The following is a 27,129-nucleotide window of genomic DNA, read 5'->3' on the forward strand; positions in this document are numbered from 1 at the left end:
GGTCTCTGCCTGAAATCTTGATCAGATGGCACCAACTTGTACATTTTATTTCTTGTAGAAAACATTTCAGAAAATATTTTCAATTCTGACACCATCCTAGCTATGCTGGTCTATTTTCAATGACTCTGAATTCAGGAGCTTTAAAAGAAATTTCTGGATTTTTTGGGTTTTTTTCTCTCAGTTTTACCAGATATGAACAAACATGTCTGTGTGGCAAATCAGAAAAGGTTTTTTATTGGAAAAAATGAAAGTTTGATACAGATACAATATAAATTACAAAAAATGTTTTAAAAATCACCTCTGCAGGCTACCCAAATTATTGAAGGTGGAGTCTCAGTGAAGCAAATAAAGTCTTTTCCAGATCATCTCTTATTTTAAAGCAGGTCATAAAAATAGTCCAGGCCTTGTCCCAGTTCCCAGATGGATATTCCAGTGCCCAATTCTTTTGCAAGCTCTATGCGCAACTGGATGGACTAAGACAAAGACACATAAAGCAACTACCTTTTAGTTAGAGACATTAGACACTCCATGCTGCCAGCTCTTCATGCCATTATCAGTTTTTTTAAAAGCATCTATCCTTGAACCAGATACTGAAAAACCTAGTCTGTATTTCAAATACTCTCTGGTTAGCATGCAATCATTCAGCAAGAGACAGTTAATTGCACCAGTTAATTCAATGACCTAATAAAAGATAACTATCTAAATAGACAAAATGCCACAGAAATAAATCAGATTTATGAACTACGCAAAGGACTATTCTTATTCAGGCTATCATTTCACAGCGTACAGAAATTCTAACTCATCCCAGAAATGTCTTGGGGGTAAAATAAAACTTTATCACTGAAGACACTTAGAACAACAATACAAATATGTATGTTTAACCATACTAAATGTCTCTGTTCTCTGTAAATATGATATACTTCCACTACAGAAGCAATTCCCTTCCAATATTAAAAGCCAGCAGAGGCTTAACGTACTGCCTTTAGCTTAATTTGAGAAAATCTAAATATAGCTTCCTAGGAACCAAGGCTGCAAGTAACCACTTTATCCTGCATTCTGGTATATTACAGCCTATTGTATAGACAGAAGTTGTATGGCCTGCCAAGGCCAAATGCTTAAGTTTTCAAAACACTAAAATATGTTCCACAGAAACAGAACTGAAGAAAACAGGGTGATGTAGGCTGACAGGGAGAATCAGAACCCCATTACAGAGGAAGGCAAAAGTTCCCCAAGCTTCCAGCCAACACTATCAGAAGGAAAATTTCTTCAGTCTCTTCCCTGACAAGCAGCATGTCTATTAGCACATGAACTGTGCACTGCTTTGTCCTGGTGTACCTTATCTCTAGACTTGGCTTGTCTTCAAAGATCCCCAAACCCCGTTATGCATGAGACAGAAAAAACCAATCTTCTTGTACAAGCAGCTGAAGCTTTGAATCATAACAACTACGTAACGGTAAACTTTGTTCACAAAAGCCTAAACCCAGTTCAATATTTTCTGAAGTGTCTCAATAATGCAACAAGTCAAGTAAACATCTCTTTCCTCTTTCAGCCCTCTGACGAAAGTGGCACTTACCTTCAGCGTTGGGTAGAAGACTGCATGTTTTCCTCCTTTATTTCTGCAAAACAGGAAAACCAAATAGTCACAACAGATTTGATAGATTCCCATAGCATTTTTATCTGAGATTAGAAATTGAAATCAGGTTTATTCCTTCCCACTACAAGGAAACAAAGACAGGGCTGAAGAAAACTGCTGATTTTATTTTGAAGAAGTGACTGCTATTAACAATAAGATAGGCTAGTATGTTCAGCACATGAGCATTAATAAACCCATATCAAAGACAGACACTACTTGCCATTTAGTACCTTGGAACTTTGAGATTTCTTACCCAACGCTCATTCCACACTGGAACCTGAGTCACTCTATCTCTGAAATCAGACACTTCTGCCATTCATTCCATACTTGCACCTGGCTACTCTGTCTACTGAGGGCAGGGGCAGGGTCAGGCCAAAGTCTTCTCTACCTCTCTTCCTCTTCTACTCTAGACAAGAAGTTCTACTCCTGCCCTTTTTCTACTGTAGATAGAAATACAGCACAGCACATGAATCCAAAGTGGTGGGGAAGGAAAAGCTGTTAAAAGAAGGTACACAACACATCTGACAGTCAAATATGCAACCATGACACTGTCCTGCATGTTTCAGTTACAGGAATATTTGTCAGAAAGGTCCTCCTGACAAAATCATCCTACTTCAATGGACTTTGACAGTGCTAGCTGCTGGAAAGTTAGAAAGTTCAAAACATGACTGTGTACCGTCAAAGACCTGCTAGAGGAGTCTTTGCACAGCAACTGCATCGTGCCACAACTAGAACAAAAATCCCTGGCTGTTTAAAGGATTCCTTAAAAGACTTCAGGGCAAGCCCTTTCAAAACACCATAAGAACAGAGCAGAGTTTCCTACCACTAGCACAAAGTCTGAGAAGAAATCAGGTAACTTTCATGATTAAGATTAAAGTCCCAAATTTTGGGTGTAACATTTTTCCTAAGAACTGGTTACAATGAAATACAGTACAGGCAGAGTCAGAGGAGGTACTTATGTGCCCCATACTAGCGGCCTTTAAGGAGGGCAGCTCTTAGGAGAAGTAAAAAGGTTGACAGCAAAAATAGAGGATCCAAGAAGAGATCTCACAGCAGAGAGGGTCTGATACCAGATCTAAGTAAACACGCTGACATATCTTATTGCAACTGGATTACAAAACTGTCAGCTAGTAAAACAGTTGAGCCTACTAAATGCGCATCTGAAAAAGATGAAGACATTTTGTTGTCAGATGAAAACTGTGAAAGATTTTCCCCAATTCCCCAAATAACTATTTTTCAGGTTCAATTAAATGCTAGCTGTATAAAATATACAGACAGGGCAAGCCACACTGGGCACAGATACCAAGGCTGCATTTTCAACCCCTAATAATGAGAAGGATGAGTTACAAGTGGTCTCACAGCACCGTTTTACCGGTTAGACTGGAAGGAAATGCAGAGTGCGTGGACAGACCAAGTAGGAATTGCTCCTAAAATCTCCCAACTTACATAAATGCACGCTCACCTGTAAAGTGCACTAGGACAAGCACTCAGAGACAACAGGTTTCTGTAACTACTTGTAATAGTCTCTGGGTGCTACATCAAAATCATTAGCTGTGCTTTGCTTAAAGATTCATGATGATTTCTTAGCAACTGCAGAGATGCAAGATTTCCAGATGAGATGCTTTACCAGTGAAGCATACTTCAGGCTTGGCTTCCATCCCCATCCCGTGTAACCGAACCCTTGCAAACCAAAGCGGTAACCAAAAAAGTTCCCTTAAATAACCCTCCCTGCAGCCAGCCCAACCACTGCAGACACGCTAAGCCGCGCGGCTGCCTGCCAAGCAGAGCACAGCAAGTGACGTTTGGAGTGATTTTCAGATCCAGTGTGCTTTATGCATGAAGAATTCCTTCCAGAAGCCCGAAAAAAAGAATCTCCAAAAATTGGCTTTCAAAGCAAATGATGCAGTACTACTGACAAGCAGTCAGTTTGCAAGGAGATGTTTAGGAAATGTGTTTCAAAAACGAGTCCCAAAAGCATGCCATTCCAACAGCCCTCAGATTTACCTTTTTGAGAGCAAGTTTTCACCCAGTGCTCACTGTCTCTCCAATTGAATTGTACGTTGAAGAGCGGTAAAACAAAACTTCTGATTTATTCCTTTAGTTAACACGAAACCCCTTCTAATTGTTTGGCACAAAGGAATTTTGTAACAGGATACCGAAGAATTAAATATGAAGGAACACAGATACAAGCCCTTTCATACAGACACAGAAAATAAATGGAAACACTTCTGACCAACAAGTAAATTACGTTTTTTCCCTGATAGGAAATGTGTGTTGCTGAGAAGTCCAGAGAAAATTACTGGCTGAGAGAAACGTTTAAAATTAAACAAAAAAGATAAAAGCAGGACATTTTTCAGGGTTGCTTTTTTTGTTTGTTTCTTTGTTTTGAGTGTTTGTTAACTTAAAAAAATTAAACCAAGAAGGTATTTGGGAAATAAAGTAGTTCTGACTTATTTTTTTTCTTAAAGTACTCTAAAAGGTCTTTTACTCTTTTTCAGTGGCGTGTCTTCACATCAACAATGCATTGAGTTATATACAAGATACTTTTGTGGAAGTAGGTGGAATTCCTTTGTATAATTTTACCATATTTTTGTAAATTTCCATAAAAAATAGCAAATTATCAGAGGCTTAATAAGATGTCGCTGGGTTTCTTTTTAAATCTGTTTTAAACAGGTTCTTCCTAGCATCAGGAATCCTCTTGTCATTTCACGAGGAAAAAGGGAGGACAAAGAAAGTTATTACTCTTCCTCTTCATGCTCTCAGTCATCTTAAGAAACTTGACCTGGAAGTCACTTGATATTATTATTCTCATGACATTTCTTTACAGTCCATTCTGTTTAGCGGAAGTCTGTTGCCTGACCAACCTTACCGCTAGGACTTGTAAAATTAGGCTCCTGTTTCACAGATTTTTCCCAGAATTATTTCTGGCCGCACTGTTGGTAATCACCCAACTGCTCCCAGTACTAATCTCAGAGCCTCTGATTAACTGATACTCAGCAGATAACTTTGATGGATAACTTCTAAAGATATGACTCATCAGACTTCTCTTATAACGATTGTTTTAGCTTACGGTATCTAATTAATCCTTCCCTGATTTACTTCTCTCACCCGACGCACTCTTTTCTGCTGCAGTTCAGTGTTGATATTCAGATCACAAACAGCAGAATTTCCATTTGCTCAATTTGTTGCATACTACAGTTAGCTGGTAATTCACTGTGTACTGGGCCATGCCCAAAAATATTTGCAGAATGATAAGTTAATAAATGTAACTCACTTTTTGTATTCAAAGTAGTGTTCAGCAATTTGTTCATCCCAGACAATTTTTGGTTTGTGCTCCTTCAAGGTTTCAATGTACCTACAAATTAAAAACATATATATGGAATTAACTTTTCTAAAAAGCAGTTATGAAATGACATTGAAGAAGTTTCTGAAAAATCAGTTTTACCATGCTTAGATGTTGAACACTGTATCAAAAATATCTTCTGGCTGACAATTAATTTCCTGAGCTACTTTACAATTTGCTATGTTCAAATTTTTAGGTGTTTTTTTTTTTTTTTTTTAAGCAATGAATTAATTTAAGTTTATCAATTGACAAATCTATAAAGGCACATGAAGGCAGTGCTTTGATATTTCTACAGTCTGGTTCCTATATGCCCAAGTACAGGAACTGAAGTCATCCTTAGGCTGTACTTAATTGTGTCCTCCAAGGCTAATCAATGAAATTCTTAATTATAAACCACTATTATATGATCAGGAAAAATGTTCTATAAAAGGGGTTTAGTTAATCTTCTAAAAATGAAATTTAAAAAGAACTTGTTTTCAAGGAAAAATTACTGCTAAATAATTCTGCATATGGAATTTTGATACCGCTTGCTTCTTGGCATTCTTCTCTTGCACGGACACTTTGAACACGGAATGACCTACCTCATCCCTACTCGATGTAAAGTGAGGAGAGAATGTTACTTGAACCCCAAAAAACTGCATAGGGAACCAGTGTGGAATAGTTAGTATGTTGGAAATTCATGTTCTTGTCTAGCTCACAGGATCATCTCAGTGTAGAGACAGTGTCTCCTTGTGTCTGCATTTTTGACTGCACAAGGGAAACAAAGCTGCTTGCTGCCTCATGTGAGAAAGCCAGAAGATGGCAAGCTACTGCCAGCAACAGAAGCCACGCGGGTGTCACAGAAAGCAAAAGTCTCTATCACATGCTCCTTTGTCTCTTATTAACCTGCATCTTTGGCCAGCAAGAAGGCTGAACTTCATTCTGCTGCCAGCTTCCCTGACTAAACATTAGGGGGTTTATTTGGCCACCGGCCAAGTACCATCAGTTCCTTTTTTCCTTTGGGGATTGTATCAGGAATTTTAATTCCAAGTTCCATTATCAGTACTCTATCATGATTATAAAAAGCTATCACAGGCAAACACGGTGATCATAAGGTACCATTAAAATTCTTTGTTTAATTTTGCAACATCTATCAAAACCATCTCTTCCACAATGTGTCTCATTCTTGCAATAAAATCTCTGTTCATGGTAGGATTTGCATGGAGAAAGTTGCCTTCAAATCATCTTATTATGAAATAAGAAATTTCCATCTCCTATGTAAAAGATATTATAACTGATTTCCATCAGCCACTATCCTGCCTCCATCAGTGCTGAAATTCCACCTCACTATATACACCAAAAAAACCCATAGAAAAATTGGTATTCTTAGTTTGAGAAAGATTTATTCTCTCCTTCTGTATTATTCTAAACAATTACAACATTCACCATTGCAGGGAATATCTTGACTCTTCTGTTGTGGCTTGCTCATTCATATATTGTTAAATTGTTGCCTACTACTAGCAGTTTTAGAAAAGATTTTCATTTCGTGTTTAAATTAAATGAACGCAAGCCAGGCATGCTATTTAAACATCTACATAAGCAAACACATGGCAGAGCTGTTGCACTCTTCCCCAACACACACATGCCCTGGAACAATGCACCTTTTCAAATAATGCAAGTTACACCTTGGAACCTGCCCACTCCTTTGTAAGATACACAAAATTTTACGTTGCTCCACTAGAGAAATATGCAAAGAGATCTAGTATTGTGTATTTAAAATTTAAGGATAGCTTTTAACACATTGCCCCATTCCAGAATCGGGAGTCCAGTCATGACAGGAAACAACCCTCATGTAGAACACGGGACCAAGATGTTACAGCCCAGAAGACAAGAAGTACCAGACAACACATCCTGGCACACAGCTTTATTCCTGAAGGTATGGCTTCAGATGGGAAATCCTAATTTCACAAGCTCAAAGTCCCAACAAAATTAAAGAGTGGTCAACAAACATACAAGCAAGCTTTAAAATTAGAAATGCAACTTGAAACAATTATTATAGCCTATTATATGTAATATATATGATTATTTTAAAGCTGTTCAGGCACACACTGCATTTAATGAGAACACAGCCCAGCCAGGCAGACAATTTATTTCCCTTCCTCCTGCCTCTAGGCTTTTAGCACCACAGTATGTAAGAGCAAAAATGAACAAGTTTGTCTTCAAATCACATCTATGCTGATGAGACTAGCACCAAGCTTGAGTGGGAGAAAAAAAGAAATATTAGGCCCAATACTGTCACTACTATCCATTAATTTTGGGGAACCTACCTGAAACGTATTAACTTGGCTTTTACATTCTCTGTATTAAGGACAACAAAAATTCAAAGTACAACCTTCAAAACAATAGGCTCCTGTATCGCAGCTGCATACTCAACACTTCCATAAGTCAAGTTTCACATTTTTCAACCAGACAACAAGTTGCTGTGAAGAGTCTGGAAGAGATGCAGCAACAAACCAGAGCTGTTCACACAGGCTTTCCACTGCCCTAATCTGGGAACGATCCATTCCCCCTCTGTAGTCATCTGCCCCAGTCACAATTCAATTTTTTGCCGTAAAAAGATCCAGGAGCTTTACAGGCAACATCTCCCAGGCAGGCCTCACTTCCCATTACCTCCGCACTATCCCACTATGTGCCTCGTAAGCAGAAGGGTTCCCGTGTAAAACTGCAGCATCTCTATCATACTGCTTGACTCATTTACATATATACATATATAAATGACATATCATTTACTTGACTCAAACTAATGCCTGCCCAAGCACTCTGAACATTTTAGCTCCTCGTTGAAGCAGTACTTGACAAATATTTGATATGCAGTTATTTAAAAAAAAATTTAAAAATTGGAAAGAGAAATATTTCATCATGTTGAACTAGACAAGCATGGGATATTGGCATGCTGGGGGTACGAGAGATCTATATGCACCTCCAGGTTTTCAAAGAGGAAAAGGGATTGACTGGTAGGCAGCTAATCACAGCCAGCCTTCCTTCTTCTTGCCACCTCCCACCAAACTCTTTTCCTTTCAACTCATTTATTGCTGGTTTTCTCTCCTCTCTTTCTAATTTATCCCTCTTTCGACTGCCACTGTCCCAGTTTACATTTGGTTTTATATGCCTGTCCAGACTAATTCATTTGCCTTCTCATCCGTCAGCTCCTAACTTCCCAGCTTTATTCTTTTACCAAGCTGCCTCAGCAGTACATTAAATGCTGAAAACTCAGCTTCACCGCCCTGTACCACGTATTTCCTGGGAAGCTGGTGACCATTTGCAGAGAAAGTCAGGCTGTTTCTCTGGTCCTAGCCTGAAACAAGGTTTTGTTTTCAAGCACGGATGAAGTACCTGAAGTGTTGATGCAAGTCTCAAATAATGCACCAATGTAGCATGTGTAAATGATAAATTTGCATGGATTATTGGGAATAGCAACAAAAGGCAGATGTCACCTCCGCATCTACCTTGCAAATACTCGTTATTAAACAGAGACCTGCCAGTCTGGCTCCTTTAAACAGGCCTTGATTTAACTTAGCCAAAGCAATATTTTTGTTCCCCAGAACATTCTTTCTTGCTAATAGTGGAGCAGGTGAAGTATCAATGCAGTTGCCACAACTGGCCTTTGAAAGTTTAAAAATTATGACCTAGTAAAAACACAGCCACATAACACAAAAGTGAGTGGAAACGATGTGAAGTCTGCCTGCCACCTTTCACACAAGGCTTCAAACCTGCAGTGTTTTACTGCAACTTATGGCCATACCTCTGTTCAAAAAAGACGCTTCTTGGTCTACAGACACCGACTGTTATTCTTATCACTCTGATACTCCTGATAACAAACCCACTGGGCAGGGTTGGACTAAAACAAGCATTCAATTCTGCAGAGTAAATGAGAAGCCAAAATGTACACATTAAGAAGTACCTGTACAGTCAGTTCTGCCAAAGATGTGTATCTACAAACAACACTGATATGGCTACACCTACACACTGTTGCACTTTGCTGCACATTCAACTAATAAATAAAGGATTCAGCAGAAAGGTTCTCAGCATTTATGGCTGCTGTTCCTTTTCTTCCAAAACATGAAAAATAGTATGGCACTGGAATATGTTAAGGTAAAAACCATGATCTGTAGTCGCCCTGATGAAAGTATTTATCTTCATGGATAATGCTTTTTCACCAAGGATATAAAGAAACAAGCCTCTAGTATATTTTTTTGCACCAAAAATATACACTCTAGGAAAATATATAACTTCACATATAATTTTTAGAGTAGGATTTATTTACAAAGGGTAACTTTTTTAATCCTCAGGTGCTTTGCTTTACTAGTCCTGAGTCACTCTTCAACAAAAATGCTTTAGTGAAAGGGAAACCGCTACTGAACACACATCCCATTTTGATGCTCTTTTCTTAACACTTTCCATTCTCTCCTCGGTTCTCTCACACAAACCAAACTGACTAGAAGCGACAGGTCTCTGATCAGAAGGAAGGATCATCTGCTCCTGCTGCAGCAAGCTGCACTTATCTTCCACTATGGCAAACTGAGTGATTCAGTCAAAGGATAAAAAATACTATTCAGCTTGAAAATCTATACCACACATTTTCTTTTCAGTGTGCTTCTTAAAAACTTAACTCAGTTATTAAACCCTGAATCTACCAGGAATTGCACCTCCATCACTGACCATAAATAGCGCCTACGCATAGCAACAGCTGGTTTAGACTCAACTGGCTAGGGTCCATCGTCCCCCTTTTCAGGGAGCCATATCTGTTAATAAATGTAAGAGAAATTACCTAAAAAGCTGTATTCTAAAGCTCAAGAGTTTAGATTTCTGTTGCAAAACAAAAATACAGAAATACCTCCCCAACAGTTTTCACGGCAGTCCTCCAAAGGTACATGTCTCCCGAAAAGGACTGGCCAGTCCCCCACTGCTCCGTGTACATCAGGACAGCGTGTGAAAGGGCAAATACCCATCTTCAAAACAAGATTTTTCAAAGGGCATATATATGTAACCTGTAAGTCAAAACCTCTTTTATTTAATGTTTAAGTTCAGCTACCACGACAATTTCACATTTTAGCTGTTTAACCTTTTCTTAAACTACTTCCTTTTTGGTGAGAGAAAAGGTCAAGAAACAATATACTCTGGAGACATTTTTAAACTTTAAATTGAAAAGGTTTTAAAAGTGAGAATTTTTCTGGCCTTCTCTGCTCTTTAGAAGATCATTTCTAAAGAAAAGCTGCAAAACTGGTGAATGTACTACAAGCTACTAAATAATTCAACCATGAAACTAAGAGTTTTGATAAGGGCTGTCTTCAATGCTAATATAAGAAACAGAAAAGGAATAAAATTTGCAAAAGAAAAAAGATTATACAGAGATTTAGAGTTCTCACTCAGTCCCTAAAATTACAGCTTGCAAAAGGTAGAGATGCCTTGCAATTTAACAATCTCTATGTATTAGCCTTCAAAATACTTTTATGAGCATGCATAAATTTATGAAAAGCCTATGTGTGTCTGTGTGTGTATATAGTATGCAGTAACAAAGGTGGGTAATAGTCTGAACAATGAAATAAGCCTTCACCACACTGGTCCCATCAGGATGACTTAAGCACCTTTTTACTCATCTCCTCTCACCATTCCATAATAATAATAACAGCATATTTACAATATCTAAGTATAAACTTCCGACTTTAAAAGGTGGCAAAGTTGTGTATCACTATATTCTTTTCTTGCACATTAAAGAATCCAGATTTTAATAACACAAATCCCACATGTTCTTTCAAAAGCAAACAGGTTATCCAAGGAAACATAGCTAGCACGTATCTTCTAGAGGATCAAAAGAACACTCCAACTAACATTAAAACAGTTTTTACTCTGAGGACTTATGCATTTGAGTAACCAGTACACTCTGGAAGCCTTATTTATTCTGTCTGCAGGTTATGTTATTCAAAAGTAGTTCTATTACATTCTTCAGATTATTTCATGTAAAATAACCTCAAACTAAATATGGTTTGCAGAGAGACACCAATCTGTTCACTTTCATTGCTGTGGGGTGTCTTGGGTAAAGCTGTTGAAGTATCCAAACAGCAGCCTAGAAATGAAAAACCTATAAGCAAGCACCATCCTTCTCTATTAATCTTCCTTCTGTTGTCGCCTGCACCTTTGCTCTGTCAGTTTTAAAAGGCAATAGTACTATTTTTACTATAGTAACAGGTTTCCAACAGAGTAGTTTCTCTGTGGGTTTGTTGGTTTCAGTAAGTTTTATAAAGTCATTCTCACTGATTTCGCCACAATACTTCATCGCTGACTTGACAGACAGCACTTTTCAGTGCTTCTCCACCATCTCACACAAACCTACTGACCTTCTACCTTCTGCCATGGTGCACCAGCCCAATGAAAATAAGCAGAACCTCAGCAACATTTCTGTCACTACTCTGGGCTCTTCAAAAGTGCACCTTGTTTAGCATTCTCAAAGTAATTCAGAAACAATAATACTTCAGTGGACACAACTGTTGAAAGGCAGCCAAGTATTCCTATTTTATAGAACTCCGGAGACACAGAAGATGACAGCAAGCTTTTTAGAAGCGTCCTCTTCTTGCTCGTCTCAGGGACACAGCAAGCATCAAAACCTTTCAGTCCCTTACAATGGCTACAGAAGACAGCACAAACATTACAGTATTTCCATGCATACGGGTTTACATGTTAATAGTGCTCCTTATTCTCATTTAACTTCACAGAGGCTTTATTGAAAAAAGCGCCCCATCTGAGAGTGTACACAATGGTACGCTGGCAAATTACCCCAGGGAACTGCAAGTACAGCTGAAAGTACTCCAGTGCATGCTAACTTTTCTCAAAATAACCAAACTGGGGGTTCTCTACAAAAAAGAAAACAAAGTTGCAGTCAGATATTGATTCAAGAATAGAATTAATCACACACAAGGCAGGAAAAGGTGGGAACGTTAATATATTTAAGGTTTTGACTCAAACTGACAGATATGAGAGGAACATATGAAAATCTCCTTAAAGAAAACTAGATCTTTATTTCTATGCCAATAAATATTTCTCAGGCAACAGAAACATAACTAGATTGAGGCAGAAGGTTTGCATATCTGTATACCTTCAATAACACACCGCTGTTCAGCAGCTCCATTTTATTTTGTAATGATACAGATTTTTATTGTCTTTTGTGCTGCTGTTCTATTTTTCAAGACACCTGGGACTACATAATGTGAACTTTTTTTTCCCAGTGCAAATTATTCATGAAAGCAACTGTTTCCTAAGTTACTTCTTGTTCATATGCATCAACTTTGCATACTTTCTATCAGAAATCTTTGTTGTTCCTGACCATTGCCAAGACTCAACTTTCCAGCTGAAGTATGAGGCAATCTTTTCGCTTGCGTTTGTTCAGTTAGACAGATTTTTTTCTTTCCAATTTATCCCATCTAGCACATGACAGGTCACTATTTATAGTGGGGGCTGGTTTCAGCAGCTCTTGCTGTCATGAATGAGTTCATTGCCTTTAAAAGCCTGCTGTATCATCTGGGCTTCTCTCTCTGCTCTGGCCGAAGGGCACCCTTCTGTCAGGCAGAAGACAAGTTAATGGCAGAAGAGTTTACTGTGCTAGAAGAAAAAGCAGGATTCAGATAAGCTCACATAAACAAAAAAGCACAAGAGAACAGAATGAAATAAAGCATACCGTTATGGACTAGCTCAAGTAACTAGTCATAGTTCAGTCATACGAAAAAAAGTTTAGTTTGACTATGAGCTAGAGGCTAGAGGTTCCACAGATTATTATTTTTTAATAGTTTTTTTAATAAACTCCATGTATTGGTCAATTTGAAGTCTTTGATAAAAATGTATCTTCATTTGGTCTTGATTGCCTTTGCACACTTTAAAAAACATATGACTATTCAACAAAAATATTGTCTTTGGTATTCATCACAGAAATAATACCAAGTAGTCATGCTACTGGGCAAACAAAGAGGAACAACATTCTCTCTCAAATTAGGAAACAGGTCACCTCAAGGTTAACATTTTTTCTAACTCACTTCGGTTATGAACTACATCAGAAAAAGCTCTCCCTATGTGCTCACTTCTAATCAAGAATCATCACCCTTCTCCCAGTTCTAAGTTGAAATTAAGTACAAAAGAGCAAAAATAGTAGATGTGTAAAACAGTCTAATATAAATAATTTAATAATTTGAAAGTTGATATTAATTTGATCCTCCCCTCTCTCACACTTCCTATTTCATAATTGAAAATGTTCACAACTATATCTGCCATAAATCAGGGACAACTTGAAAAGCCTCCTTTAAAACAGATTGTCAGACTACATTTTGCAGCTCTAAAATGCAGAAAATTGTGAAAACAAACTGATTTTCCTCCAAATTTATATCATCCACCAATCACCAACACAAACCACAGATATGTTAAACCTAATAGAAAACCTACAGGACACACCAATGACCATCATCCCTAAAGAGTATAAGAAAAGGCTATACCTGTTATTAAAAACATTGCACCACAGAGGTTTACTGGTCCACATGGCTTGATAACCGCACCATTATTTATACAAACACACACAGTACTGCATGCTGTCTCTGCTGATTACCAAGTTGATTCACCTGTTCTATACTGCCTAAATCCTACAATATCGCTTGTTTACACTACCTAGGAAAATGGCAGTTCAAGGGTTCGATTGAACCAGCACAATGCAGTTATTCCTAGCAGGGTCAATCAAAAGCCAAGTGCTATTTTGTGGGATACGAAATGTCTGCATGCATGCAAATTGTCCTGTGTAAGAGCTGAAAACATTACTATACATTACTAATGAAAAGACAATTTCAACAAAATATGTAGATGTGTCAACAGCAGTATTTAGTATACCACTTTATGTCAAATCATATAATCTGTACTTAGTTATTAAAATGCTGCAATGATTTTATACTTTATTTTAAAATCAATGCAATGTTTCCATTATTTGTTATGATACCAGGAAAAAGTAGAATATCTCATTTTTACTAAAATAAAAGTATTAGAATAAAAAAAGCATGATGGAGAATACTCAGCAAAAAAGACTTTGCCAGTAAAGTACCTAACTTTCTTGCAGGCTGTAACATTTAAGTAGAACCTCCCCATTTTGAAAAAAGAGACAATCACAGCTTTCTTACTTTCTTTTTTGTTGTTGTTCATTTGCTTCATTAGATCTCTGCATACATATATACATGGGGTACCCCACGTTTCTTTACTTTCCTATCTCTGGATAGCATTTGTAATCTGGATCTTTTGTGGCATACGGGGAAAAAAAAAAAAGGACAGAATGTGGAGATCTGTATCAAACTGAAATCTTTCTAGATGCCTCCCTGTAGTCATGGATAACCACACTTTTTCGGGACAAGCCTCAGACTAACAATGCTGTTTCAGAATAATTATACCAGAAGATGCTACGGTGCAATGTCAGAATATGCTCTGAGCAGTGAAATTATTGCTTACCCCTACCATACTAACGTAGTTTCCACCGTAATCCAGGGTACAAATCATCTCCACATGCAAGATTTTAGCATCATCATATAATGGTAGAACTTTTAGTCCTTCCTAGACTGTACAACATAAAAGTTTAAATTCAGCTCACCCAATAATCTGTTTTACTACAAAATCTGAGACAAGACATAGTCTCTCTGCTTAAAACTACTTCTCAATGTGATGAAAACCAACGCTTGTTTATCCCTATAGGTTTGTTTCAAGAATCAGCAGGTTCATCCTAAAAAGAAATATCTTTGAAAATAAAAACTGCTAGTTTAAGGGTACATTTTCTGAAATGCTTAAGTAATGCTCAACTGAGGTCGAAGTGTTTTCAAATTCATTAAGTACAATACTGTGCTTGATTCTTCCAAGAACTGACATAATAGGCAATGCACATGGAAAAGTGAGGCTGCATATCTTTGGATGCATGGCTGAACAAAGTTCAGATACACTAATGTATCTGCTGTTCAGCTTCAGCTCTAGATAACAAAAACTCTAACTCTGCTGGTTCTGTTGCATGTCAGGTTGGGTTTGTTGGGTTTGTGAGGTTTTTTACATACATCAAAAAAGCTTTCCAGACTTTTCTCTTGCTCAAAATATACAAAACAGGTATACATGCTACAAAGATTAGCTACGAAAACTATTGTATACTGGATTTGGAGCCTGGTCAGATACGAGTTGATCTTAATTCAGCGTACTGGAGATGAAACTGAACCCACTCCAGCTATGAAAATGAAGGTTGAGTGCTGAGTCACCTACTTGGATATTCTTAATTCTTCCATGTCTACTTCATTAAAAAAGGCAGATATAAAAAAAGTCACATTTCTCTTCCATCCTTGCCTAAAAGGTCAGGTGACCTTAATGCCAGTGAACATCACTGCTAACTCTTCCAGACGCTTGCTGCATCTCCTTTCAACTGTTCCTGAATTAAAACCATCCCAATACAAACACAAGGTCAGCAGCAGTGTCACCCACCAGATGTAACAACCACAAAAGCCAGCAGGAACATCTTTTCCTCACCCTGTGTCAGGAAAGGAGCAGCACAGTTCTTCTTCCAAGGCCCAACCTCAGCCCTGTCTGACCTGGGTCTGGGGTACTGGAGGACCACCTTTGCAGCTGCCGGAAGGTGTGTAGGTGCTCCAGCCTGCTGTTTTCCATAGGGTTACTAAGTGGTCCTGGCTGAGACAGATGGGCAGGGGCCAAGCCCCATGCCGGGCACAGTTTCTGAAAGGTTACACTTGGTAGCAAAGGAGAATAAAAGCGCACATCTGTTGGGTGCAAGCAGTGGGATGGGAGAAGCACCAAGGACAGGAGAAGGATGCTGAAGGGGAAGATCTGCTAGCAGCGTAGCTCCCAGGTGATCTTCTCTAGTCAGGCAGAGAGAGCACTTAACTTGCAGGCTGAAGGACTCGGGATGTAAAACTGACCCAGGTCAGCAACAGCCTTAGGAGAGAAATACTGGCTTTGTCCTCTCCCCAGAAACAGAACTAGTTTAGGCCAGACAGCAGCAGTGTGTGTCTCCAAGAACCAGAACTTCAGGTGACGAACAAAACTAACTGCAGCAGGAGACTCAGCCTAAGGACGGTGACTGCTATTTGGATCCCACCTGCTTCCCAAGATGCTGAGAATGAGGCATGGAAATAGATCTCCACTTGCAAGTAGCCTCAGAAGAGTGTTCAGGTTCCTTTGCTGACAATCGTATCATGCCTGCAGCTTCCACTACCAGTATTTCTGCCTGCTTCTCCCTGGCCTCATCAGTCACACGACCTCATTACTCACAGGTCAGTAAAAGGTGACCTGTGAAAGCAAGTTGAAACAAAATGCTAAACCATAGAAGTGACCTAATTGTTGAACAGCCCTCTCCCTTCAAAGCACTGTGAATATCCGTATCCTCCCAATCTCTTGAAGGCAGCCTCTGCTGCTGCGGCCCTGCATTTCAGCATACACTGCAGGAAGAACGGTCCAAGAAGCAGGAAGGTTGCATTCAGCACTGCCTTGTGCAGCTCCGCTGCAGACCCTTGAAATTCCAAGCAACCTGTTGAATGCAACAAATAAATGCCTTTGAGAATGGTCTTAATGTCAGCCCAACAAATTAATTCATGGTATTATTTCCTCCATCCAGGACACTGCCATACTCCCAGGTACCAGAGCCCTAGGACTGTAATTTTCAATGCTGCTATGACGAACAAGGACAAAATATCCACCATTTACTTGTACCTATTTCTTTTCACTTGAAAACTAGGTAGTAAATGCTTTCATAATGCAAGAATACTTATTAAAATAATGGTATTTAAGTAATTCCTTACAAAAAATAAATTCAATTCCATAAAAGCAATTGTGATAAACTATCTAAAAGTAGCTATGAAATTACAGAGTTACTCAAGCTTTATGTATCTTACTGTGCTGCTCCAGTTTTCTGATAAATGTTACCCATGGTCTCTTAAAACTAATGCATTCAAAATCTATTTCAGGTTACGTTCCTAAATGGAAGCATATTGCAGTATTCTCTGACTTCCAGAGGTAGCAAAGAGCAAAACACAGTAAGTTTTGCTCCTGCCTCTGAGGTTAACCTGCTAAATTCTCACGCTGATAATCTGACTAAAATAGGACTTCCAGGTTATCACACACATAGTTTTTGATAATTTTCAGGGGTTTGTTCCAATTTTTACTTTAGCTGGCATGTCAATTAAATTTCAGTATTTCAATCTAGCTCTCACAAAGCAGAAAAATATTTCCAAGCTACCCCATGTCTTGTAATTATCACCTGCCATGTCTTAAGTTCAACCTCTGAAGACCTGACCACCAAACACTTTCTAGAAGACCAAAGAAACACAGTTCAGGGATAGTTTTTTGGCATGAAGTAGTTACAGATGCACAGTAAGAGATTTAAATGAGCAAGCGCAATACAGCAGATAATTTTGCCTTCATATGAAAGAGATCATAAATTCAATCCCTGACTGGAGGATTATAACTAAAGAAGGAAAATACACTAAAGGAAAATCTACGGCAGATTTTCTGCAGACCTCCAGTGTCCTATGAAGCTACGGACTATATATGCTTTTCCATATTTTGGGACCAAGTTAAGCGAAGAACGAAGAACATTTCTGCTGACTTTCAAGTTAATTTTTATACTTGGCAGAGGGTTTTTCTCTTCTCAGTTGACCGTGTTTTAGTCACAGTTATAGAGATTTATTCTGGATTTACACCAATAGAACTAATATAAGACTTTCAGCCTTTGTTTTTTGAAAAGACAGAATGATGACAAATTCATGCAAATGACTATTAATCTCTCATAAATAATGCAAATCTCACAGTGTTAGTACATTTTTAACATGCTTTAGAATAATCTGGGTGGCATATAATTCCTCCATTTTAGGCATGAATTGAATTGAAGATGGCCTATGATGTAATACACTATATGTTACACAATGAGAGTAGAGATTTATGCCTTTTTAAGAAATCATCATGGCAGTTAAGTAAATACTTGGGAACCCAATTTTAAATCTCTTGATACTTAGTTAAACTAATACATATTCATTTGGTAGTGTTCAGTTTTAAGGAAAAGCCTAGCACTTCTCATCCTGAAAAAACAGCTGAATGTCTTCCGTATCTTTGCTGTAACTCCAACAAATATTTGCATATTTTTATCTGTTTGGTTTCTGCTGAACAAACATATCTGTGCCAGCTGGTAAAATCTGTTAAGGTTAAGACTAAATTTTAAAGCAAAAACCAACATACATATATATATTCGAAATTACTTCCAAAAGAACTGTTACTTAAATCAAATGGCAATGCTTGGAGTGCAAATCAAGGGACAAAATGATGGCCACCACATTTTTTCCCCTTGTATTAACCGGAAGACTTCAAAATGCAATACTATTTTGCCTCTAACAGGTATGTATATAATTTTTTTTTAATATTTAAATTAAACAGCAATAGCTTTTGCATTAACCATAACTATAGCCCTCTACCAGATATACAGCACTCTGTATACAAAGGAACTTTGGTTTGCTGAAGAAATAGTTGATTTAGAGGAAGAGTGTAAATGGGAATTATACTCACGCCATAGGCGGGATCACTGTACATTCTAAAGCTTTGTTAACATCTGGGGAAGTTAGAAAATAAATCTTTTAGCTGCCTTTGAATGACAGAAATTTGCTTTTTGCAAATATTTGAGCAAATTCACACACAATTTATCCGAGTACACTGATAAGGGTAAACCAATAGGGCATTTATGTATCTGAAGTGGTTCCACATGCAAATATATTAAATTGCAATAACAGTTTCAAAATACTATCCCTTTGAATTCCCTGTACAAGTCATCCAACACACAGAGTAATCACCACTACAGCTGTGTAATTAATAGAAGAATGTCCTTTAAACACTCAGTAACTGTAAACCTAAACAAGTTAAATATTAACAAAACCAACTTAAATATTAACAAACACTATGATATGCATGTAACAGAAGGCAAATCCAGAAAGCCCAAAGCAAAATTGAAGAGCAAAAAATCCTGCAAGGCATCAATTACTAAAAGCATAAGTCGGAAGAGACTGATAGGGTGTAGAATGATGACACAGTCTTGTTGTTTTGGTTTTTTTTAAAAGCACAATCTAGAAACAACTGTTGGGGAAAAAAGGTTGTAATTTCCCTTTTTTCTTCTGCTTTCATCAGAGAACATTGCTTTTTTCAAAGGCTCAAGAAAAGCATTTGTTTTAATTTAAAAAAAAATATTCCAATGAATTAATCTGGCAAGATAGGGAATAGGTTCATTGCCACAAATAAGTCAACTTTTCTACCTTAAGGCAGGCCTGAGGGGGAAGTAAAGCTTTACTTTACTTTGCAAAGAGCCATTTCAAAACCATATGGCAGAGGTGCTACCTGGGAATAATGGCCTGTGCCCCACATACCTAATTATCACAAGCTCCTGCTACATGTAGTCCTATGCACAGAGCTAGGTATGAATGCCCTTGTGAAGTAAAGAAAACATAAAAAGAGGATGATAGCAAAGCTGGGAGATGAAGAGAAACAGATGAGTCTGTCAGCTGTAGAACTGCAAAGCCCTACTATGCAAGAACATGAGTAACGTGGAGAATAGTGCTTGGATTAGATGAAAAAGTTCCACCTGCCGTCACCGACAGACTGACTGACCTATGTTCAGGATTGGTAGGGCTTTGGCTGGGTATATTTTAACTGTGCTTACTTTTACATAAGGCGCAGGGCTGTCCTCTGTTCCTCTTTCGTTTTCCATTGCAGCTATTGCAATAAACCTCAGTACTGCTTTACACACATTGCAGTCCACAACACAGCTATTGCACCACTTCAGCAGCTCTTTTATTTCCCTCACTCCCTTCAGGATGGCACAGTTTTCTCTTTAAGCAAAGAACTATTACTGCTGGATGATGGATTCTGTACTCAGCATCAAAAATGGCTGGTGAATCAAATCCAGAAGTCTTAAAGAGATATAAAAATTACTTCCTCAGACCATGAAAAAAATGCAGGTTCTTGGCTTTTCAATAACCGCCGAGTCCATAACTAGGATCAGTTGAACTAGTTTTTCTCACTGCTTTGGCAATTCTGACTTGAAATCCCAAATATTATGTTGTCAGTAATCTTTTCCCCCCACCAAAGCTCTCCATTTGTGGACTATGATGACTGCTATCTTTGATCAAATGCTCAGAGGTTCCATGCAGAGGACCTAACTAGGAGGAAAAACAAAAGAACCTGCAGCACCACATGACTGACCATCAAAATACAGAGAAGCACAATGAAAAGGCCAAAACAGATGTTATTGGGCCATCTGTCTATGTGGACATCACATCAGGGAAGCTCTAAATACATCACACATGTTCCAGGCTTCTAATGCTGACAGGACAAGACAAAGGAGGGAAAAAAAAGAGTGGGGCCAAGAGCTAATTTTTATCCATTAATGTTTTTGAGCAAGCAACAGCAATTTTAATATGCCAGATACTTTTTTGGTTCCTGGGGAATGAAGATTATTAGACCTATTAATTTATATTCACAAAATATATTCCAATTACAAGTAGTTTCTGACCCTTTCTGGCCCCACAGCCATTGCAAGAACCCTTTAATTACTTGCCTCTTTTGCAATAAAATACAATTAAGCAGGACTAATTATTTGATGCAAGATATTTTAAATTTCAAAGAAGCTAACCAGTTGCTATAACAACATAACTTAATGAACTTGACTGGCAGGTATTACAGATTCTTCTATGGCAGAAGTTTTGAACTGTATCCCCGCTTTCAAACCTACCATCTTGGTTGCAATTTGTACCTACAACAAAATGAGAACATATTGAATAGAAGACTGCTGAAAGAATTCATAAAGCCATCAATTGTCACAGCATTTCACACTTCAGGATGATGCATAAACATTAAGCAATTAAGATAGAGGTGGGAAAACTACTGATAAAAATAAAGAATCTATTTGGAAACAAGTTCTTCCTCTGAAAGACAGAAGTCAGTGATAATGCTACAAATAAAACTAGACGAAAGCAATTACCAACCCAGTCAGTAACTGTGGGGATTTTGTATAATAAAACTGTGACTTCTCCCTACAAGGGCAGCAGCTAAATATGCCACAATGTATAAATATTTCTTCTAAAATATTGCAACAGCATTAGCAGGCGGCTAGAAAAAAAATAATTAAGACAGGTATCAGAAAATTATAAAAACTCTTGAAATTTCTCCACACATTCCAGACAGATCTTCATTGTGTCCCCCAAAAGAATGCCTGGTCACAGAAGGGAAGGGGCACCTAAGAAGTTACCACGTTAACAGAAGAGCAGTTTAGGGATGTTATGTGACCAGGTTGTTTAAGTTCCAGCTAACACAAATTACACTGTTAGCCATTTGAATTTGGTCAATTACTTAGATGCAAATTTTATTTTTAACACAATGAAAGGATGAGTAATTCAAAATTAATTCAAAAACGTGCTCCATTTTTTCAGACACAGAAACATCATTTCATAAAGAACCGGTTCTCCAATTTTGAGTGGAGAAAGACAATACACCAGCTTCCCAGAACCAGAAATATCACTTCATTCCAGAAAATAGATCTATATTGTTTATTTAAAAAATACAAGTAATATATCCAAGTTTTCTTAGCTTTTCATTTGAGTTACTGGATACTCAAAATTAAATGTGAAGCCAACATGGAGTATTTGTGTTTGGTTTTACCCAGAAGCTAAAACATTTCTTGAAATAGTTCACCTCTAATAATTAAAATGTATGGAAGTCACTATAATTTTCTAAGTGTATTACCTGTCACTAACTACAACCTCAAACATGACAGAAGAAAAAAATCTTGACTGGCGTCTGATACTCATGTTCACCACCAAACCTTCCTTCTTGACCTTACGATGTCTTTAGCAAGTCAAACCAACTTGTGAGTCAAACCAGGAGTCACAAGCGCTTCAGAAAGCCACACACACCTGCATTTTGTCAGTATCAAAACATCTCTCTCCTTCCTTGAATAAATAGGCAAAACCCACCTCCATTCCTCTGCTAGTCAATGACAGCAGAACACAAATACTTGCATTTGGTTCCACACTATTTCCAAAAGAGAATTTAGCTAAATCATAAATTACAAAACTACTCAAAACATTAAGATATTTTAGTAACGTTTAAGGAAACACAAAAATATAGAAATAAATCCAAAATGTTTACTTAGTAGTCAAAATCAGTTCTTTCGTTGTGTAAATCACAACAGCTCTTTTTTGCTGTCTGTTTTGATTTTCAGATGCATCTCAGGGAATTTACAAGTAAAACAGTGTGCCTAGCATTAAGCATAATATTCTGATTCTGTAATGAAAAACATTTCCAAGGTTTTGCTTTGTTTTCAAAAGATTTAAAATCTTAACATAAATATAATCTTATTTATTTCTTAAAACAAATATGGAGTCTTAAAGATTCATATCTTAAAGTCTATTAAATATTTCAGTACAACATACTTGAATATTTTCATATGAAAGCTCTTAGGAGTACATATTGTATGAACTTCTGGGGGTAAAAATTGGGGCAATATCACCATCTTTACCAATTCAGCATTAATATGGAAGAACAGCTGATGGAACAAGTGTGTTAGAATTAATCGTATGATTCGAATACACATACACTGAAAGGCTACTAAATTACGAGGATCAAAAAAGTATTTTAAAAGGACAGAAACATATTAGGATGAAAACCAACATACGCACAAAACAGATTTTGCTAGAAAGAGATGCATATGGGACATTATGTTGTACCTCTGATGTTACTGCCTTTCTGCGGAAGGGAAAAACAGCTCCATATAATACAGACACCTTCAATTTGCCCACACAGTACTGAAGTCTGCTGGCTTAGGATTTCCACAACTATTTAAACAAGCATCAACTACGATTTCACTTGTTTCTTGAAGAATTTTCAAAGGGTGATAGAAGGCTATGTGATCTGCTGGTTAGTTTGATTTTTCACAGCTACTAAGAAAACAATATATTCATTAGTCGAGAATGAAAGTCACATCTCAAGAGGTGAGATCTGTTACGGGTAGGATGCTATTATTGATGCCGCTCAACTCCACCCCCACATACACTGAATAATATAGTATTTATGTATGGAAAGAATCTTTCTGCATGAGCCAGTACTGAAAAATTGAAACTGAAGCTTTACATGAACTTTTTTGCTGAAAATAGTGAAGATGATGATTTTCATTAACACAAGCAAACACAGAATAATTTAACTTCAGCACCTCTTAAACTTGACTAATTGACTGCTTAACTTTGACTGCACTGAAAGTGTATTTTAATATAACTTCGCAATCACTGTATGCAGAACATACTAATAACTTCCATAATTTATGTATTCCAAAGCATCACGAAGGCTAATGAACCTTGCTGTTTTGATTTATCATGCAAGCTAATCTGGTTAGACAGTTAGTCATTAAGAAGCTGCTTTCTCATAACATGAAATAGAAGTTTTCACTAATGGTGAAAACGCCATAAAATACATCTCAAGGTACATAAAGACTACTTTACTCATTCCAAAATTTTCTATAAAATTATGAAAAAATCAGAAGTGCAAATAATTATTTGTCAAAGGTCTCCTTAGATTTTTTTCAAGGACAGGTGGAATAACCCTTATTTTCATAATGTTCTGACATCTTCTAAATGCCTCACTGGCATTATTCAATTAAACTTCTGAGCAGCTCATCTTCCACATGAAGGAAAAGGCAGAGATGTTAACCTGTGTCACCAGCAAGAGCAATGTATTCAAGATCATCACAGGACCAGAAGCCTGCCCATGTAAAAAATGGTATGTCTGTATTGGTAAATGATTATTATCAAAAGTACCTGAAGCACATTTAATCCACTATTTTTAACACAATTAGTGAAAAATAAAGTAACTGCCCACTTGAATAACATTTTTCTTCTTCAATATTTACAAGCAGCACAACTCTTGATTAATCCCCAGTTTGCTTACAGTTTGACTATCAAGAAACCAAGGCTATAACTAGACTCCAACTTAGAGAACAAGTTTATTTCCTTCTGTTGAAACTAAATGAGGATGAACTTTAATAGGTGCCATGGAAATTTCAAGAGTTTATAGGTGGATTTGAATTTTTTTTAAAGTTGCTTAGTCTTTGGGCAAGTTTGAGAGCTTTGATAATAACTTGTAAATACATACAGTAGAAATAAAGAGATGTAGTAAAGCAAATTCACTGCAGAAGCCGGGGAATTCTAAATACTAACAAGTATTTGAAGTTTTTGCTTTATAGGTACAAAGGGCTGTAAATGTGAAGTCAGTTATTTCAGCCATACATTACTTTTCTTTGGAATCCTGTATTAAGGGCAGGGGAAGCGGGGGGAAACATACCAATCTTTGAATTACTTGGAATCCGTGAGCCTCAAAGGGCTTCCTTGCTTTGACATATGTAGAAGATTATGTGAAGTAATTTAGAATTCTACCTATCATGTTCCAGAGCACAGCTGTGAGAGACTCCAAATGCCTTGTCACCTTGTTCTTGCCACAAGCTCAAAGGCAAAGAGCCTCAGACTAAAGCTCTTGGCTTTCTTGCATCTCCACGCACACTCTGAGAAAAAGATTTCTTTACTAGGATTGTCACCAACACATCAACACGCTGGACACAGTTGCTTCAACGAACAAACCAGGCTCTTCCTTCCCCTATGTGAATGTGCAGGCAGAGAGCTGGTGCCGCGGACGTTCACACGGCGTGTTTCAGGAGTCACTTCGCACTAGCCCTAGTCCTGTTTCACAGACTCAGGTTCCATACGGACAGTGAACTAAATGCCCCCATGTCGCTCAGCTCCCATTTCAGTCTTGTCCAAAAGGAATTCATTTGGTATATTCCAAGACTGCTCTGCAATGTAAATTAAAGTAACAGAAATGGGATATGGATTTGGATATATGTAGCATGAGCCAGTACTATATGTTGTGATATGGAAGACTGACTTAAGAAGTGTATTCCAGAACCACACTAAAATACACCACACTATTTTTAAATGTTTCTCATGAAAAGAACCATCAGTGGGGTTTGTTTTGGTTGGTTAGTTGTTTTACAGTCTATACGCAGTGTATCTTTATCTTTCTTCCCCTTACTGCATTTTTAAAGTCCGTTATGAACAACCACACTATATGCCAAGTGTCAAGTCTAACTGAGTTACAACTTTTAAAAGGAATTATTACCTGAATAACAACTTGTATCCCAGGAGATGAGTATCCTAAATATACACATGTAAGATCTCGATTGTATTGCTAAATGGTGTCAGAACACAGGGTACCTCCAAAACAAAGCTGAAAAGTCAAATTTATCTGCATTACAGGAAAGTGAGACAAATGTTCACCTTTGAAACCATGAAACACACAGTAATGGAGATACAGTAGTACAGCTGAACTACTTGCTTTTCGCACTCCAGAAAGTTCTGTATTAATTCATAAACAAGAAGGATATCTTCAGTAGCTCATAACACTTTCAGATTCCACAAGTTTAGAAATTACATAGAGAATGCATGTGCTGACATACAATACAAAAATATATATTCCGCTTTTTTCATAGAAAAAAAAAAGTTAAGTAGGCCCTGACATTTGCTTGTCTGATTTCAGAAAGACACAAGCTTTCTAATTCAGAAAAAAAAAAAAAAAGCCAGAAAGAGTCAAAGAGTAATTTCAAAGAGTAGTTTTGTACTTACAAGAAGGCAATCTGATTTCTAGGAAATTTTAAACATCTAGGACAAGGGCAGTGGTAGGATATATTTTAGATATGGTTAACTGTAAAATAAATGAGTGCATCCCCCACTGATTTCAAAATTAAGTTTATCCACTCATGGATAGAAATAATTTGGCCAAAATGTGTTAGTTACTAACTTCAGCCTGCAAATTAACTTCATTTGATAAAGGCCTTAATACATGCTTGCTTTCACACATCTTTCCTTCATTTATGCTGAGTTCTTAAGATGCCTGCAGCTTTCAGTCACCAAGTTCTACTTTTGCAATGCTTAAGTATTTTTGCTGAATTTAGAAATCCTTTTTATTTCTACAAATCACTATTCGCAGTGCTTAGTCTGAGTCTTCTGCAAAAAAAACAGTGAAATGTGGCAGGGTAAAAATGTCATTGCAATGGTACACTTCTCTGTCTCTCCTGTTCCTTCTGTCTGTTCTTAAAGAGAGTCAGATTTGATTCTCACAACTCCAGCTACATTCTAAAGCATTCTGTAAAATTTTAGCTTCTTCTCATACGAATGTTGCTGAATCTCTTCAGGATTTTTCTCACAGTGTTTTTTTAGTTTTAAAGAAAATACATCAAAGTGTGTGACACTTCAACCTTATGTTTAAAATTATCGTATTCTTTATGCCAAAATTCACAAATCACTAAGCATGTCTTGGGAAACCTCTGGAAGAAGTTACAAACTGAGATCATTAGTACACCAAGCATGTGTTAGAAAACAGTGTGACTGAATTGCGTTAAATTTGCACACAGTTAATTTTGAAAAAAAATGTGTGCTCTTAAATAAAACAAGCACAGAGAAAAGCACAGTACAAAAGCAAGGTCATTACATTTGTAGTAATCGAGGAGGGATTACTAGCCTGTATTCAAGGAAAGAAGAAACTCATGGAGGGAGATTACGTACAGCAGGAGAAGGAGAAGAAAGAGATCAGGAAAGGATAGAACTGGGAGACTGAAAATTTTAAGAATCTTCAGAACTCAGAAGAGATTAAGGACAGATGAACTGTATATAAGACTTAAGGACCAACATAGAAATATTAGGATTGAAGAATAATTAAAATACTAATCAGCATGGCTATTAAAATATTAGTACTAAAAAAGACAAATAAAAGTATTAAAAATGTAACATAAAACAAAATCATCACTCTTAAAATTCTGTTTAATATCAGATGTGAACAAAAATAATCCAACTTACATCATGAACTGTATTTGTAGAGACGGGAATAAACCACTTTTTTCACTACTACTCATAAGAAACATTAGTAACTAGTATGTGTGAAACTTGCTGAAGTTCATGATGACTTTACAAGGCTGAACTAGATGTTGAGAGTAAGTTTTGCTCAAATCCGTTCAGTAAATCCTGAGGGAGTGGGACCT

General features: G+C 37.3%; 1 protein-coding gene across 10 annotated transcripts in view; it reads right to left on the reverse strand.

Moving 5' to 3' along the window:
* Positions 1-205: 205 nt before the first annotated feature.
* CHID1 (chitinase domain containing 1) overlaps positions 206-27,129 on the reverse strand; it is a 128,251-nt gene continuing 101,327 nt past the window's right edge. For 9 of the 10 annotated variants that reach the window (XM_080405621.1, XM_080405620.1, XM_080405617.1 and 6 more), the window contains 3 exons: positions 4,908-4,988; positions 1,574-1,616; positions 206-473 (listed from right to left, as the gene is read on the reverse strand). In XM_080405621.1, the coding sequence (XP_080261747.1) occupies positions 375-473; positions 1,574-1,616; positions 4,908-4,988 (223 nt within the window). In that variant the 3' untranslated portion in view covers positions 206-374. The remainder of the gene's footprint in view (positions 474-1,573; positions 1,617-4,907; positions 4,989-27,129) is intronic. The other variant, XM_080405616.1, reaches the window with a different exon arrangement.

This window comes from Falco punctatus, assembly GCF_963210335.1.
Source record: "Falco punctatus genome assembly, chromosome: 10".
NCBI lineage: Eukaryota > Metazoa > Chordata > Aves > Falconiformes > Falconidae > Falco > Falco punctatus.